This window comes from Cebidichthys violaceus, unplaced genomic scaffold (assembly GCF_023349555.1).
Source record: "Cebidichthys violaceus isolate CVI_PGR_0920_01 unplaced genomic scaffold, fCebVio1.0.p SCAF_43, whole genome shotgun sequence".
NCBI classification, from domain to species: Eukaryota; Metazoa; Chordata; class Actinopteri; order Perciformes; family Stichaeidae; genus Cebidichthys; species Cebidichthys violaceus.
Genome location: NW_027176628.1, coordinates 508,938 through 526,582, shown reverse-complemented (window position 1 = coordinate 526,582; position 17,645 = coordinate 508,938). Strand labels below are relative to the sequence as shown.

At 45.7% G+C, this 17,645-nt stretch overlaps 1 protein-coding gene across 1 annotated transcript in view; it reads left to right on the top strand.

Annotated features, from left to right (window-relative positions):
* The window catches only part of LOC137886305 (multiple epidermal growth factor-like domains protein 11), a 75,007-nt gene that overhangs the window by 44,297 nt on the left and 13,065 nt on the right, over window positions 1-17,645 (top strand). The window contains exons 6-14 of the mRNA XM_068728713.1: window positions 576-696; window positions 1,930-2,066; window positions 3,218-3,430; window positions 4,037-4,211; window positions 8,150-8,270; window positions 11,647-11,810; window positions 11,890-11,992; window positions 14,042-14,188; window positions 15,473-15,607. Of these exons, the coding sequence (XP_068584814.1) occupies window positions 576-696; window positions 1,930-2,066; window positions 3,218-3,430; window positions 4,037-4,211; window positions 8,150-8,270; window positions 11,647-11,810; window positions 11,890-11,992; window positions 14,042-14,188; window positions 15,473-15,607 (1,316 nt within the window). The remainder of the gene's footprint in view (window positions 1-575; window positions 697-1,929; window positions 2,067-3,217; window positions 3,431-4,036; window positions 4,212-8,149; window positions 8,271-11,646; window positions 11,811-11,889; window positions 11,993-14,041; window positions 14,189-15,472; window positions 15,608-17,645) is intronic.

Sequence of the window (17,645 nt, the reverse complement as noted above, 5' to 3'; positions counted from 1 at the left end):
TGCTTCACGTCTTAAAGCTGCATTCTCTCTAGTGTCCACCAGGGGGCGACTCCTCTGGTTGTATAGAAGTCTAGTCTAAAATGGCTCTACTTCTCTCTTGATTCATTAACACTTATTTGAAAACACTGCCATTCAAAATGGCCGACACACGTTCCACCAGACGCCTAATTGCTGGATTTTCGACTCGTCAATCATTAAGCTCTATATAAAGACGACAGGTGAGCTCCAGTTTACAACAACAATGAAAGCCAACATAACAGCGAGAGGCCTGAAAATCTGAAAACTGTAATTAATGCTTCCTCGTTAAATGATTTTTCTGTCTGTATTTTAGATTTTCAGTGCGAAATACAACCCTTGGAAATACATTGATGTATTTACGATGTGGAAAAAATAGATAAATATCACTATTATTATTATATTTATACGTACAGTACAACCAGAAGTAGAGTCATTTTCTCATAGACTTCTATACAACCAGAGGAGTCGCCCCCCCTGGTGGTCACTAGAGAGAATGCAGCTTTCACACGCGGAGCATTCGGTTGCCCTCTGATCTTCTCCTCGTCTCCTCCCTCCAGCTGCGAGGAGCCTTGTCCTCCCGGTAAACACGGCTCCCTGTGTGAACAGCGCTGTCCCTGTCAGAACGGAGGAGCGTGTCATCACGTCACCGGAGAGTGCTCCTGTCCCGCCGGCTGGGTGGTACGAGCTCACAGGGAGCGTTACAGATGTCTCGCCTTTTTTTTTTTGGCAGGGGGGAGATTTCTGTGTCACCTCCCTACAATATGAGGTTTAAAAAACGAGCTAGATTTAAGTAAGTCGCAAACACACAAACGCCTGCGAAGAACGCTGAAGCCTCCAGAGTGGAGCGGACTCGTCAGTACGGAGGGTGGAGGGTAGAGTGTGCAGTCCAAACTGGACCCTGGAGCTCCGTTCCACTATCAGTGCCCAGTCACAAGCTAACACGCTAGAAACCCACGTGATCAAATCCAGATCCAGAATCTCTCAGTAACGCAGAAAAAAGGTCTCTTTTTATTTTGGGAAAACAGCATTCGATAAAAGGTGTCTGGAGGGGAACTTTAGAGGGATAGTTTGGATGTTTTAGAGTCAGTGTTCTACTACAGAGTTTGGAGAAATATTTGGAATATTTTCACCTCTTTCTGACGGGGAGCTGAAGCTGTTATCTTTGCTCTCTTTAAAGACACCGGACTCCTTTGACGATAAACAGTTCAGATGAGTTTCACCTTCAGTCCGGTTCCCCGTTGAAAGATGTAGCGTTCGCTTAAACTGACAGAGATTCTTTTAGGTGTCTCAAATACGTCCGCAGCAGAACATTGCTTTGCTTGACGACAGGACGTGTCCCCGACGATGTGACAAGAAAGCTGTTTTAAAATCAGCAGGCCGAGAGCTAGTTAACGTTAGCGGATAGCGGTTAGCGGTTAGCGGCCGGTGGGCAGAACGGTCCTGCTCGGCTACATAACTGAGCTAACAGCTAACAGAGGGTAGAGGTAATAAAGTCAGTTGAGGTACATGGAATTCATCCCAATCATCCCACCCTCACACAACCAAGCTCCAAGAGAACCAGACGTTCCCTTCAAGCCCAAATCTGACATCGCCACATTTGTGTTTCATATTACAGCTTTTTCACGTTTAATGTTGACGTTTAGCATCATCATGGGACACTAATATTACGCTCAGACTCAGTAGCTTTTACAAGTTCATGAGATGAAACCGTCATACTGTTTATTTTGAATTCAAAACGAGTGAACAATACATTCATAGCATTAAACATGCTTGTCTAATTATCCTTTGATCACACGTTGTTTCCTGATTTGAATCTTAGTTTATGTACAAACCAACATGTTTGCTACCGTATGTGCTTAACACCATGCTCCTCCTCCTCCTCCGCCTCCTCCTCCTCCTCCTCCTCCTCAGGGGCCCGTCTGCGCACAGCCCTGCTCCTTCGGATCGTTCGGCATCAACTGCTCTCAGGACTGCACGTGTCGCAACGGCGGCCTGTGCGACCACATCAGCGGTCAGTGCCAGTGCACCGCCGGCTACGTCGGAGAGAGGTACGCAGAGAGAGAGGCGGAAATTAGAAATAGATTGAGACGTTTGAACCGTGGATTCATTGGAGACTTTACGCTCGGTGTCACGAGTCAATGCTCCTCCCTCCTGCTCTCCCACATCTCACTGATTGCTATTATGCTTCTCCTCCGTTTCCTCCATCATCTCTTCTCCGAGGCCTTCTCTGCAGCCCCACCTCCTCTCTGGTCAGCCCCCCCCTCCTTCCTCTCCCTCCCATCTTTGCTCTCAATTGAGCCAAATTACCTCCATTCATTAAGGCCCCAGACAGGTGAATTAGCCTACATGGAATAATTCCTAGATTGAGTCCTCCTCCTCCCACGTCCACGTTCTAATGGAATTAGCCGAGATAAGAGTCCAGAGGAAGTCGGCGTGATTTAAACGTGACACAAAACAGAAAAAATCCTCAACGGGCCGCTTTAATGGAGTGATTTGTCTATTTCTTAATGGTTTCAACTTGCGTACGTGTCGAGAATGAAGCCCAGCCTAACTTTAACTTAAACACATTCTTTTTTTTTTCTCCTTCTGTTTAACGGCGATCTGTGATGTCACAGCCCGCTGACCCTCACAACGCAGCGAGTGTCATCTGTGATGTCATTGATCGGCAGCAGCAGCAGCAGAACCCTTAACGTGTCTATGAGTCGTTAATGTTTGAAGGATCGGTTCTTCTACATGCGCCCGCTCTTGTTTTCGGGATGTGAAATTTACACAGATTACATGTTATTTAACATGACGCTGAGAGTCCTGGTCCGTTAGGCCTGGTCCACACGGATATATATATATATATATATATATATATATATATATATATATATATGTATATATATTTATATGTTTTCAAGCGGCTCCTCAATGACAATTAGACAAAACATTTAACTAAAATTACAACAAGATAACTTAACGATACCAAATATGACAAAAAGACAAAAGACAAAAGGTCATACAAACTCAAACAAAATATGAAAATGGATAATTCTTTCATAGGTTGTATAAAAGCATTAAGATACCATCTTTGAGATGAGATTATTGTAACCAGAGATGAATGAACGCGTCCCGTGAAGATGAGCTTTAATGTCTCTGTACGGAGTGATCCTTGTCATTTCTATGCTGACGTTGTCCTCTCTTCATCCCTGCCCAGATGCCAGGACGAATGCCCGGTCGGCACCTACGGGCCGCAGTGCGCCCACAAGTGCGACTGTCAGAACCGAGCCAAGTGCTACCACATCAACGGGGCCTGCCTCTGCAACGAGGGCTTCAAGGGCCCCAGCTGCCGGGACCGCTTCTGTCCCCCGGGCCTGTATGGACTCATCTGTGACAAGTACTGCCCCTGCAAAGCTGCAAACACACTCAGGTACTGAAACCGAAGGTTGTGGATGACCTGTGAGTGACCTGTAGGTGACCTGTGGGTGACCTGTGAGTGACCTGCGGGTGACCTGTAGGTGACCTGTGAGTGACCTGCGGGTGACCTGTAGGTGACCTGTGAGTGACCTTCGGGTGACCTGCAGGTGACCTGTGAGTGACCTGCGGGTGACCTGCGGGTGACTTGTGGGTGACCTGCGGGTGACCTGCAGGTGACCTGTGAGTGACCTGCGGGTGACTTGTGGGTGACCTGTGGGTGACCTGCGGGTGACCTGCGGGTGACTTGCGGGTGACCTGCGGGTGACCTGTTGGTGACCTGTGAGTGACCTGCGGGTGACTTGTGGGTGACCTGCGGGTGACCTGCAGGTGACCTGTGAGTGACCTGCGGGTGACTTGTGGGTGACCTGCGGGTGACCTGCGGGTGACTTGCGGGTGACCTGCGGGTGACCTGTTGGTGACCTGTGAGTGACCTGTGGGTGACCTGCGGGTGACCTGCGGGTGACCTGCGGGTGACTTGTGGGTGACCTGCGGGTGACCTGTGAGTGACCTGGACTTCACAATGTAGACCGACCGACTTCTCGTCCCTTCTCCCTCTCAGCTGCCACCCTCTGTCGGGAGAGTGCACCTGTGCGGCGGGATGGGCGGGGCTCTACTGTAACGAGACGTGTCCGGCGGGTTACTACGGCGAGGGCTGCGGGGAGCCGTGCGCCTGCACCAACGGAGCCGACTGCGACGGCGTCGCGGGAGCCTGCGTGTGCGCTCCGGGGTTCATAGTAAGAGACTAGTCTCTAGGAAGGCTCCGTGTGAAGACGTCATGTGTGTGTGTGTGCAGTTCTTCCGTGGCAGCAGGTGCAGAACCCGCTCTGCAACGCGCCGAGGTCCATTCATCAGCCGCTGATGACGCTGCAGATTTAGTCCTAGAGTCACAGCAGACGGCCCTTCAGGTAGAACGGCTGCTGCAGGTGCACTTTACAGTAGGTCAACCTAAAGGAGAGAGTGTGTGTGTGTGTGTGTGTGTGTGTGTGTGTGTGTGTGTGTGTGTGTGTGTGTGTGTGTGTGTGTGTGTGTGAGCAGGAAGAAGAGATTCACTACATCAGGACCTCTAGAACATGTTAGCAAACACATGAAGCCTGTGAGCTAAATGCTAACACAGCTGAGTTCAGTTAGCATCAGAAGTGGAAGTAAGTACATTTACCCAAAACCTCTACTTAAGTACTAATTCAAGGTACTTGCACCTTACTATTTTATAACTTTATACTTCTCCTGTACTACATCTCAGAGGTACACATTGTACTTTTACTGTACTACATCTCAGCGGTACATATTGTACTTTTACTGTACATCTCAGAGGTACACGTTGTACTTTTACTGTACTACATCTCAGAGGTACATATTGTACTTTTACTGTACTAGATCTCAGAGGTACACATTGTACTTTTACTGTACTACATCTCAGAGGTACATATTGTACTTTTACTGTACTACATCTCAGAGGTACACATTGTACTTTTATTGTACATCACAGAGGTACATATTGTACTTTTACTGTACTACATCTCAGAGGTACATATTGTACTTTTTACTGTACTACATCTCAGAGGTACATATTGTACTTTTAACTCTACTACATTTCAGAGGTACACATTGTACTTTAACTGTACATCTCAGAGGTACACGTTGTACTTGTATAACTGTGTGTTTGATGGTTGGTTAGCAGTAGAACCAGGATTATCGGTTCCTGTTACATTCAGTGTTACACTGAAGCAGGAATAACTGGAGGCTCTCTGGTCGTCGGCCCTCCTGGAGTGTTGACTGACGTGGTGGAGATGAGACACCTTAGAGACACGGATGACGAGGACTTTGACAAGTTCACCGAGGACATCGGGGGGGTTCAGAGCATGAAAGCAGGACGGTAGCCTGTCAGTAGCTCAGTCTTGCAATATTTTGTTTTCTGAGAGCAACGTCTGACTCTGGCTGCCGCCAACCAAACGTTGGACGTTCTTCCACAGCGCTGCTGTCTTTTCTGTCTTGATTTGTTTCTGATGGGAGCAGCAGCGTGAGTGGTGAGCAGAGCGGTTGTGCGTCCGTCCGTCCGTCCCATTCTCTTGATCTCAGGAGCGCCTCCAGGGGATTACTTCACATTTGGCACAAACATCCACATTGGACTCAAAAGGATGAACTTAGAATCTCACAAAACACGGTTTTTGGCTTCAACTCAAGAATTCATTTGCTAATCTGTGACAATCTCACATTAAATGTCTAAAACGTAAAGTGCAACTTGACCGGTCGGCGGAGGCAACTTCCCTTGTGGGTTCTGCATTTAACAACAAACAAGTGTTTCATTAGTTTAAAATTAGATTTAGTCTGATGCACGTCCAACTCCTCAATCAGCAGAAGAGGATGAAGATCGCGACACGTCGGATTCACTGTTTCTTTAAGACTCATGGGAGTAAAGCGGTATCTACCGTCGTCCATCATGTCCTTTAATCAAGGGTTCTTTCAAAACAAAACAAAAAGCCGTTCAACACAGTAAGTCCATGAACAGTGCGCCTGCATGCTTTTAGATAACACAGTGAAATAGATTATGAACTGTTCTTACTCCGTCAGCCTCTGGATGTGTTTTTGTTTGCAGCTTGTGGAAATGCGTCACACCGAAACCCAAAACGCCGTGGAGATCATTTACTGACAAAGATCGTTAAGACTTCTTACATTTCTTTTATTGGTTTGTGAAACTCAGAAAGTTTCTTTTGCAGCAGCAGCAGCACTGTGCTCGACGTCAACTCAACAAACGCTGTCAGAGGAACGTCCTCGAGTTCTGCTGAGAGCGGTTTCCTCCGCTCCACACTCACACTTCTGCACATAGTTGCATGTAGTTGATGTGACTACATGCAACATGTCATTCCATGTGTTTGTGTTTGAACGCAGCTTTATTCATGTTGTGGTTCTGATCTCAGATTTAACATTGCAAACTAAATAGTTTGATAAATGTCAGGATGCATTGATGCACACGTTTGATATTCCAGAGGTAGCTTCTAGAAGCTCTTGGGATGGTTCTCTTCACCGGGCCCACACGCGTTATTTATTCACAAAGTTTCTAATAAGGCTCCTCGCTGCTCCTGTCTTTGCACATTTGGCCGTCTTTGTGAATATTAGATTAATAGCGATTTTACAGGCAGCCGGATGGAAGCTTAAATTAACGCGGTTCATGTGCCGAAGGTCCTGCTGGAGGTTCAGGTTCACGTGGAGCTCTGTTTCACGGCGAGCAGAATGAAGAACAGCGCAGAATGAAGTTAGCCGTCCTGCTGTCTTCCGACCATGTCCTCTGCTGATTGGACGAGCGCAGACACGGTGTTTTCTCTGCGGGGACGCCGTCGGTGGCGGTCGTCTCTCTCTCTGTCTCTCTCCTCCATAATGCATGTGCTTGTTGTGCCGCGTCTCCGCAGCCGCCATCAAATTTAAAGCAGTCGTGGGCTCATAATGAATTTAAAGATGAACCCCAAGCAAGACCCGCTTCTCCCAGGAGTCGAGCTGCAGGAGGACGAGCGAGAGACGGTGGTGAAAAAACCCCCTCGCTGTCAGTCAAGTTATTCCTAAAGCTTCAAAACCTCTCCATACACACACACACACACACACACACACACACACACACACACAGTGACAACAGCGGAGCGGGCCAGCTCATGAAGAATACAGGAAGCACCGACCGAGCGCTGCAGTCGACACACTGCAGAGACAGAAGAGGACGTCTTCACTCACATTTGCAGCTGTTCATTAAGCAGTTTGTTTACTGACAGACCGGTAGTAGCCGTGTGGCCGCTGCTGTTCATCTGCAGCACTTTCATGTGTTGGAGGGTTAATGTGGTGAATAGTGAATAGTGAGTGATGTCTGACAGCCCTGTTTACACGACAGCAGTCTTCATTGTCCCCCAGAAAGGTCCGTTATAGCTAATATTGATATTTATGAATTTTAAAAAATCTAGCAAGTGAATAAACAAACAATGTCCTTTTGGATTCATTATTTTTTGGGGGACGTTTCACAGATGATTATTCACTTTTTTTTCAGTGCTGGTCTGTGGTGGACAAACTGTAATCTTTTTGTTGATCCATTATTCCTATTTATTTATCCTTTATCTAACCAGACATGTTCACCCGTATCTCCTCCGGTAGGGAGTCTTCTTATAGAATCAAAAATGTGAAAAGATCATAAAGTATTGTTATAAAATACAAGTACAAACGGAGACTGATAACAACAAAAATACAACGTACCAAAACACAACAACGGACACAAAGCAGGCAGGAATCAGAGGCTATGTTAAAATGTTTAAAATATATTAAAACATGTCAAGAGAGGGTAGAAATACAAAGCAAATATTTGAGGGATTGCCTCAACAACTTACCCAAAAATCTCAAGTTTGACTAATCTGCTGCTGTCTCCGTTCAGATCATCACTACAGCTGGTGAAGTCACGTAGTCAGCAACGCAACGCAGCGCAACGCAACGCAGCGCAACGCAACGCAGCGCAGCGCAACGCAGCGCAGCGCAGCGCAGCGCAACGCAGCGCAGCACAAAACGCTTCACAATCATTCAAAATATGAAGGTTGCTTAAACACGCCGTACTGATCAAGGCCTAAATGTGAACACTTGAAAGTAGAAAAACACTGACGTACTGTAAAAGTGTCTCATTTTCTCTGTGTCTGTCCTTTGTGTCCAGGGGGACGACTGCTCCATCAGCTGTCCTGCAGGCCTCTACGGGACCAACTGCACCTCCTCGTGCTCCTGCCACAACCAGATCTCCTGCTCGCACATCGACGGCTCCTGCATCTGCAGAGAAGGTTTCTGTTCAGCGTTTATGAATATTTCATCTTTAACTTGCTGCTCAAGGTTGTCCTTATAGAGACAATAGATGTTCAGGGGGTCCAGGCCAACATCGTCTCACAAGCGTCACATAAAAACTTAAAAACAACATTTGGTGCAAGGTCACAAGGCCAACATGGAACCATGGTTTAATATTTAACAGTGTATTGAATTTTTTAAATATCTGTTAAAGGAACAGTGTGTAGCATTTAAGGTAATCTATTGAAACAAATGTAATATAATATGAATAAGTATGTTGTCTTTAGTGTAAAATCACTTGAAAATAAGAATTGTTGTGTTTAAATGAGCTGATTATACACACACACATATATACATATATATGCACTGTATATATACAGTATATATATATATATATATATATATATATATATATATATATATATATATATATATACAGACACTGGCTCCAGATAGGGACATTTGTGTTTCAAAGTTTCAGTTGGTTGCAATCTGCAAACTCACCACTAGATGTTGCCAGATCCTACAAACTGCCCCTTTAAGTATAACAAATAAAAAAACGAGTACAATATGTTTTCCCTCCTAGTAGAGTAGAAAGTAAAAATGAACATAAAATGTACTCATGTGAAACACAGGTACCTCAAATTATACTTACAATACTTGAGTAAATGTACTTTGTTACATACACCATAGATTCTATAGCTTATTAATATTTCAGAGTCATGATTCTGGACCATAGATTCTATAACTTATTAATATTTCAGAGTCATGATTCTGGACCATAGATTCTATAACTTATTAATATTTCAGAGTCATGATTCTGGACCATAGATTCTATAACTTATTAATATTTCAGAGTCACGATTCTGGACCATAGATTCTATAACTTATTAATATTTCAGAGTCACGATTCTGGACCATAGATTCTATAACTTATTAATATTTCAGAGTCACGATTCTGGACCATAGATTCTATAACTTATTAATATTTCAGAGTCATGATTCTGGACCATAGATTCTATAACTTATTAATATTTCAGAGTCACGATTCTGGACCATAGATTCTATAACTTATTAATATTTCAGAGTCACGATTCTGGACCATAGATTCTATAACTTATTAATATTTCAGAGTCATGATTCTGGACCATAGATTCTATAACTTATTAATATTTCAGAGTCATGATTCTGGACCATAGATTCTATAACTTATTAATATTTCAGAGTCACGATTCTGGACCATAGATTCTATAACTTATTAATATTTCAGAGTCATGATTCTGGACCATAGATTCTATAACTTATTAATATTTCAGAGTCACGATTCTGGACCATAGATTCTATAACTTATTAATATTTCAGAGTCACGATTCTGGACCATAGATTCTATAACTTATTAATATTTCAGAGTCACGATTCTGGACCATAGATTCTATAACTTATTAATATTTCAGAGTCATGATTCTGGACCATAGATTCTATAACTTATTAATATTTCAGAGTCATGATTCTGGACCATAGATTCTATAACTTATTAATATTTCAGAGTCATGATTCGGGTCATGATTTGTCTATATTAGTAACTTTGAGGCTATTTCCGTTTATTGAGAATTGTTATTTTTAGAGATTTTTAAATACATTTTTTAAAGTTTGAAGTCAAATTGCGTGCTTCTTGTTCTGAATCTGAACTTTTCAGATGAGTCGTTTTCTAAGGTCACCTCCTGACTGTATGAAACTATCCACCTCAACGATCTCCAGAACTTTTTTTTTTCCCCTTGTTTCGTACTTTGTTCTCCACTTCACCTCCTTAATATCTCTCAATAAAAGCGCCCTTAAATATTTATGCCCCACTGAACCTCGCGGGGGAACATGGGTAATTAAAGTGGAGAGACATCAGAGCGCCCGGGCCGCGGGCCGGAGAGCTTTCACTGGGAACAAGTGGGTGTCTGTCTTCACCCTGTGAACCTCCTCTGTCACAGCTGTGAGTTATAATAAGTTATAATAAGTCATCATAAGTTATCAGTTCAGGCCGATTAAAGACGTTTTGTCCGTGTGGACGCTTGCAGAGCAAACATCTGATCGTCTATACGGCTCAATATATACGATCGGGTCTTCGTCCTTCAGAGGCAGGAGGAGGCTGCTTTCAATATCAAAGGACATTTTTGACATTTTGTTTGTGTGTTGATGAAATTACAGTGAAGGAAGGAGGAGGGGAAATCAGGACACGCACTCGTGCAATTTTTAATTTAAATTCCAAGTATCAATGTTTCAGCACCTTCTTCCAGATAGAAGCCAGTAATAACTGAAGTGAGATGAATACTGTATTAGACATGTGTTTAAAAGCGTTGGTAATTCATCGACATCAACGCGTCCACGTTTTGGCTTCCATGCCTTCAATTAGAAGGAAAGTCAATAGAGAGACGACAGGAAATGAGCGGAAAGGACTGCGGATTGATTCGCAGCAAACGTCTCCCGGTCCGGATGTGAATCAGAGACGTCGTGGTTTATTGTTTAAATGTCCACATTTTAATAAGCGGCGAGTTGAACAACAGAGACGCAAAGAGCAAAGACTCACAGAACGGAGACGCTGTAGGACAGGACGTGACCATAATCACCACTTCATCAGACCTTCCAGGTCCTCGTGGAACTCTTTGACGTTCATCAAATACTTTATATACATATTTATGTATATTTTGAATGATATCACTCTGGATTTCAAGCTTCTTTCAGTGCTTGTGGCAAAAAAAGTTTTCTACAATTACTTTGTTATTGATATTTTCGACCATCAGACAAACGACAATATTAAGCAATCGGATTTTTAAACAAACTACCAGTCAGACTTCCTGCTTGGAAAATCATAACCCGAACCGTCACAGTCCACAGACTTCCTGTTCATTTAGTACATTATGCTCCATTTAGAGTCAAACAGACCATGAAGCAGGGGACGCTTTAGGGGGCGGGGCTACACGCTGATTGACAGGTCTCTTACCAGAGACGTATACGCCGTCTCTACGTCACTCCTCCTCAGTCCAGATATGGTCACTTCCTGTTCACTGGTTGCAAAAAAGCCAAGATGGCGACGGACAAAACGCCGAACTGGAGGCTTCAAAACATCGACGACTACGTCCACTTCTTATAAACATAACATTATTATTATAACCTGTCAGATTGTGACTTAACTGCACTATAGTTGCCGTGTTACCAGATCTCATCAGGTTCTTAGTTGAGTACTTCATCATAACCGGTAGAAGTAATGGAGAAAACTGTGACGTTTATCATTGTAGCCGTATGTTAAGCAGACAAAAGTTGCTTTACATGCGATGAACTCTGATTAAATTGCGCGCCTGCCGCTCTGTGGACTGCGTCTCTGTCCAGGTTGGCAGGGCGTGGACTGCTCCACCCCTTGCTCCAGCGGTGCTTGGGGACTGAGCTGCAACCAGACGTGCCAGTGTGCCAACGGGGCGGCCTGCGACCCGGTCAACGGAACCTGCACCTGCTCCCCGGGCTGGAGGGAGGAGTACTGCGACCTGCCGTGTCCCGTAAGCTCCCTCTTTTCATGTGTCGTGTATAGCGCCGGAGTTTGAAGACGGTGATGTAAGGTGCTGCTGTCTCTTTCAGGAGGGATCGTACGGACTGGACTGCGGAGAGAGATGCGACTGCGCCAACGCCGACGGCTGCGATCCAGAGAGCGGGTTCTGCCGCTGCGTGGCGGGTTGGACGGGTGAGTCGTGGAGCCACGGCAGCTCAGGAGCAGGACACGTTCGGTGACGCACCACAGCAGACACACACTGACGGAGGAGAGTCTGGGGGAGGCGGTGCTGTCGACACCGCGACAATAATGGAGACGATAAATCGAGAATAGACCTTTTTACAGCCGACGTCATCAGGAACACGAGCCTGCATGTCGGCAGCAGGAGTGGCTTTTTATTTTGTCTCGGGCGAGTTATCGAGCTTTAAAAATGACATTAAAACCGTTACCGGCATCAAAATGTCTGCCTGTTGCGTGTCTCGTTTGTCAGAATCAATATTCCAACAGAAGTTCTACAGAATTCTGATCGTGTCAGAGCAGCAGAACGCATCGCTGAAGGAACACACATGTCCCTTCAGTCTGTCTCACGAAGACGCCTCGACAAGTAGCGTCAATACTTCTGCACGTGTCCGGTCTCTCTCTGGAGAGTGGCATTGTGGGACGACGGCGTGCATTGACTCCTCCTCTTTCTGTGTGCGCTGAATGTTAGTGAGGAGTCAGGACGCAGCGTCACTGGATTCATATTGTGACAGGGAGACAAACACTTTCACGAGGTGTGAGCGCTCGCTAAACTTTACAGCATAACATTACGCTGGCCTCCTCCTCCTCCTCCTCCTCCTCCTCTCTTTGTTTTTAACTTCACAGCCTCGGTGAATAGAGCTCTTGATTTTCACCCACTTTTCACTCAGAGGTACTTTATTAATTGAGTTATAATGGCTGCCTGAGCCCCACTCTCATATTCTCTCATATTCCATGTCAAAGGAAGTTTCTAATGAGGTGCAGATCCTCCAGTCTGCAGAGAGGAGGGGTGGGTGGGTGGGTGGGGGGGGGGGGGGGGGGGGGGTATTTGCACATGCACTATTCTTGCCCTGTCCGTCTGCTGCTCATGCTCAGATGTGCTGAGCTTATTGCTGTGTGGCTGTAACTAACAATTAATGTGACGCCAGTCTCTCGGGCACGGCGGTCTCCAGACCGTCCCCCCAGTGAGCACCGAGGACTCTGATCCGTTCTGCAAGCCAGACAGACTGCTGCCTCTCTCTCTCTCACACACACACACACACACACACACACACACACATGCAAGACTGATGAAAGAAGGAGACACTTCAGCAGCTGATTAATTAAAAGGCAAAAAGCCTCTTTGGGTGAATTCAAGTTTTTTTGTTGCCTAAAATGTTTGTTCATATAAGCTTAAATGTGCAAACAGTGTTTGTTGCTTTGACTCTCAAAGGTCTGGCTCGGGACCCTCAGGTGGGTCGCAGGAGATCTTTTATTTAACATTTATATCTGCAGTTCACCTTTGAGCCACATGAGGGAGCCGGACTGTTCATTCTACTGGTAACGTTACTGTAGAAGGCTGGTGACGTACACTCATCACGCTGTAGTGAAGAAGACCATAAACTCATGTTTACAATGTTTACTGAGGGAATAAATCAAGAGAGAAGTAGAGTCATTTTAGACTAGACTTCTATACAACCAGAGGAGTCGCCCCCTGGTGGACACTAGAGAGAATGCAGCTTTAACAATGAAGCTCTGACTTCACTTTAAAGAACCAAACAGAGGGAATAGAGTATTTCTTTGTCTAGATAATAAACAGAGACTCTGTGGCTCAGAAGAATAGATGCATCAGGCTTTGATACACACAATACTCATTACTTAAATCTACAGAATATCAGCCGCTGTTTCCTTTAACATGTGGTCTCTCTGATCCGTCACATCCGTCCTCACTCCGTCTCCTTCGCTCCCTTTCCTCCCTCACCGACTAAAGGTCAGAGTAGCAGCTTAAAAAGCCTTCTGCTAGTGTTCCCTCATTCCCCAAAACTCCTCTTTCTTTTGCATCATTCTCTCCTCTCCAAGTTCAAGTGACACATCTGAAACCCTGTGAAGTCACTTTGACTTCACTTAAAAGCCGGGTAGCTGAGAACAAAGCCCACCGAGCTGAGACAGGCGCGTGTGTGTGTGTGTGTGTGTGTGTGTGTGTGTGTGTGTGTGTGTGTGTGTGTGTGTGTGTGTTTCCTGCAGGTGTCCATTGCGACGGTGTGTGTGAGGAGGGACGCTGGGGACCCAACTGCTCCTACAGCTGCACCTGTGAGAACGGAGGCTCCTGCTCCCCGGAGGACGGCACCTGTGTGTGCGCTGCAGGCTACCGAGGCACCAACTGCAGACGAGGTACAGAAAGGCTCCCGCACACACACACACACACACACACACACACACACACACACACACACGCTGAGCAGGTTGCTTCTCTAATGACGTCTGAATGTTTGTTACATACAAGCTTCCACTCTCTTAGATGCACATGCATGCAGAGAACTTCTCTGAGGGAGATCTATGACTGACAGCTGCCGTGTGATTTGATCCAATGTGCAGATGTTTAGAGAGCAGATGCTCTTGGGGTTGTATTCCCAGTGTCACAGACAGGTGTGCAGGTGAGCAGGTGTTTAAAGCGTCTCCTCATTTTCCTGAATTAGCCGAGCTGCTTCTCCGTAAAAGTGTGAAAGCTGAATTTCACCGTCTTCTCCCGCATGAAACATCTTAATCTGGTAAATAAGTCTGAAAAACAAAGAGCCTCCAAAGTGGAAAACAAAGATGAATGAATCGAGTGAAGCTCAAACGCGACATCATGCGTCTCTTATCAAGCCTCTCGTCCCTCCGGCTCAACGTGATGAAATGAAGAGTCTCTCTGTCCTCACATTGTCTGTGAGTGAGACGACACTGGACCAGTGGGGGACTCTGCTTCAGAGCCACACCATGATCTACAGATTATAGGACTGTGCTGCTTCATCAGAATGTGAACATCTGCACATCTAACCGCACACAAGGTGGAGCGTCTGTGTGAGAGCAGTGAGTGTTTATCCAGGGAGGCGTTTGGAGTCTGATTCACGAGGAATACTGTAGATCATCTGTGGTGAAGTCTGAGGCGACTTGTTTCTGCTTTTATAGCACACACACACACACACACACACACACACACACACACACACACACACACACACACACACACACCAGGTTGTGCCTCCTCCCCCGCGCGATAGATTTTTAAGGCAATTATCCTAATTAGGAGAATCCTGTAGCAGCAGCGAGGCGGTGGACCAGCATGCACCGGCTCGTCTCGCCACTTAGAGGAACATCAATTAAAGCAAATTAAAGACGGAGGATCTGTGGTGGAGGGAAAACAAAGAGGAGCTACAGCAGGTCGTTCAGGCTTCTGCACACACACACACACACACATATATATAGGTACCATGGAGGATGTAAAGCTTTCATATGTGTATGTGTGGGGTTTACAACTTAAATTGAGACTAAGTGGACCATGAAATATATTATTAAAATGATCAGAGAACTAATCACAAGTTCCCTTTAGACTCTGAAATGGACTTTTCTCTCGATGTGTGTGTGTGTGTGTGTGTGTGTGTGTGTGTGTGTGTGTGTGTGTGTGTGTGTGTGCAGCGTGTTCGCCTGGTTTCTACGGACATCGCTGCAGCCAGTCGTGTCCTCAGTGCGTCCACAGTGACGGGGCGTGTCACCACGTCAGCGGTCACTGCGAATGTCTCTCCGGCTTCTTCGGCTCGCTCTGCAACCAAGGTCAGTGTCCTCAGAGGAGGGGGGGGGGGGTCTGGTAGAAAAACCCTGGTGGCTGAAGTTCACTTCACATCTACAAGAACAGAGAGCGAAGCTGTTTGCAGCTGCTAAACCTGCACAAATGAGATAAAAAATAAAATAAACCGCGTAATTCTGAAATAATGCGGCTGAGTAAACCTCATCCTGAGTTATTTAAATGAGGTCACATGCAGCAGACGTTTGGCCCCGAAGTGCCCCCTTTTCTATGCAAATGAGCGAAACCAGTCAAAGAGAGGAAGTGAAACATGTATACTGACGGACTGAAACCACAAATAAGGTCTCTCTGTCTGTCTCTGTCTCTCTGTCTGTCTCTGTCCTTCAGGTAAAGGAGTTATCTTTAGGACTTTATTACTACAAGAAGCTACTTTTATCAACACTCTGCTCTTCTACATCAATAAATAATTGTTTTGAATAAATGAATAAATTCAGAACAGGATTAGAATTTATTTTTTAAATAAATCTAAATATTGTTTCTAGAGCAGCAACAGTTATGTTATCAACAACCTCTGTCCTCCTGTCTTCTGGCCTTCTGTCAACCTTTCCTCTCTTCTCCTGTCTTCTGTCTTTCTGTCAACCTTTCCTCTGTCCTTCTGTCAACCTTTCCTCTGTCCTCCTGTCTTCTGTCCTTCTGTCAACCTTTCCTCTGTCCTCCTGTCTTCTGTCCTTCTGTCAACCTTTCCTCTGTCCTCCTTTCCTCTGTCCTCCTGTCTTCTGTCCTTCTGTCAACCTTTCCTCTGTCCTCCTTTCCTCTGTCCTCCTGTCTCCTGTCTTTCTTTCCTCTGTCCTCTGGCCTTCCTGTCCTCTGTCCTCTGTCCTCCTGGCTGCTTTGTCTCAGCCGTCAGATACATTTACAAAACAAGTGTCTTTTGGCCGATTGTTCATGCGGTTGTGTAAACATAGCAGCCGACTGAACTGGGTTTCACTTTTGTTTACATGTTCACAGGTTTTTCTCACCCATCACTGTGTGTCTATATTTCGAGTCGATCAAACTCTTCATCTCGTTCACTTCTCACTCGATGCCGTTTCCTTCTCGCCTCCTCACGCGTTCAGGAGCTGTTTCCTCACCAGCAGACGGCTCGTCTAGAACCCAGACGGAGCACAGCCGCTACACAAACAGCCTCTTGACATCTGCGTTTACACAACCGTCTTTTATTTTATTGTGTGACATCTCTAATTAACTTCAGGTTAGAGTCGAGGCTCCGCTCACAAAGCAGAGCACTTGAACGTCTGCATCTCACCGGGTGATAAAAGACCAAATCTAGAAACCTTGAGCTCACTGCATGAGTCCCTTTTTAAACAAACTTCTCCGACCTCCTCATTTCATCTGCCTCATCCGTCTCGTCGGTTCCTCCGTACATCATTATCTCAGTGCGGTGGAGCTCCTCTGCGGGTCAAACGGCCGTTAATTCTCCGATGAAGGCGCGTCGGCCCACAGTCCGCCGCCGAGTCGAATTTTAAAAATGGAGACGGGTTGGAGGAGCGTGCCGTGAAATATTCATCATCATTAAACATGAAGACGGCCTCAGCGATGCCCCGTCCTTACATTAGCCATTCTGCTGGTTTGAGCGGGCCTCGGATGAATCAGGCGTCCGGCTCCACCGCCGTCCTCCGGATGCGCGATGCCCTTTTGCACGAGCTAATGACGGTATTGACCGGTACACTCTCTGCTCTGTGTACATGGTGACTGAGGAGCTTTAATGAAGAAATCTCATTCAAGTGCTCAAGATGTAACATTTACATAAGAGGAAATAAACACGGTGACCTCTCTCTTTGTCTCCGTTCGTTATCGATTAAGCCTCAGCGAAACAAATGTCTCCTCCACATGAAAACAACCAACAGGAGGTTCTGTAGAGGAGCGTTTTCAAATGTACCTGCAGCACGAGCTTCAGCCTCACACACTTCAAGGACTGCTTTAGTCTCTTCATGCATTAACTGTCAGTGGCTCCAGTGCTCCGCCTCTGTAAAGTATATTCTCTTTAGAGTTTTCTTTTTGTTTGAATTT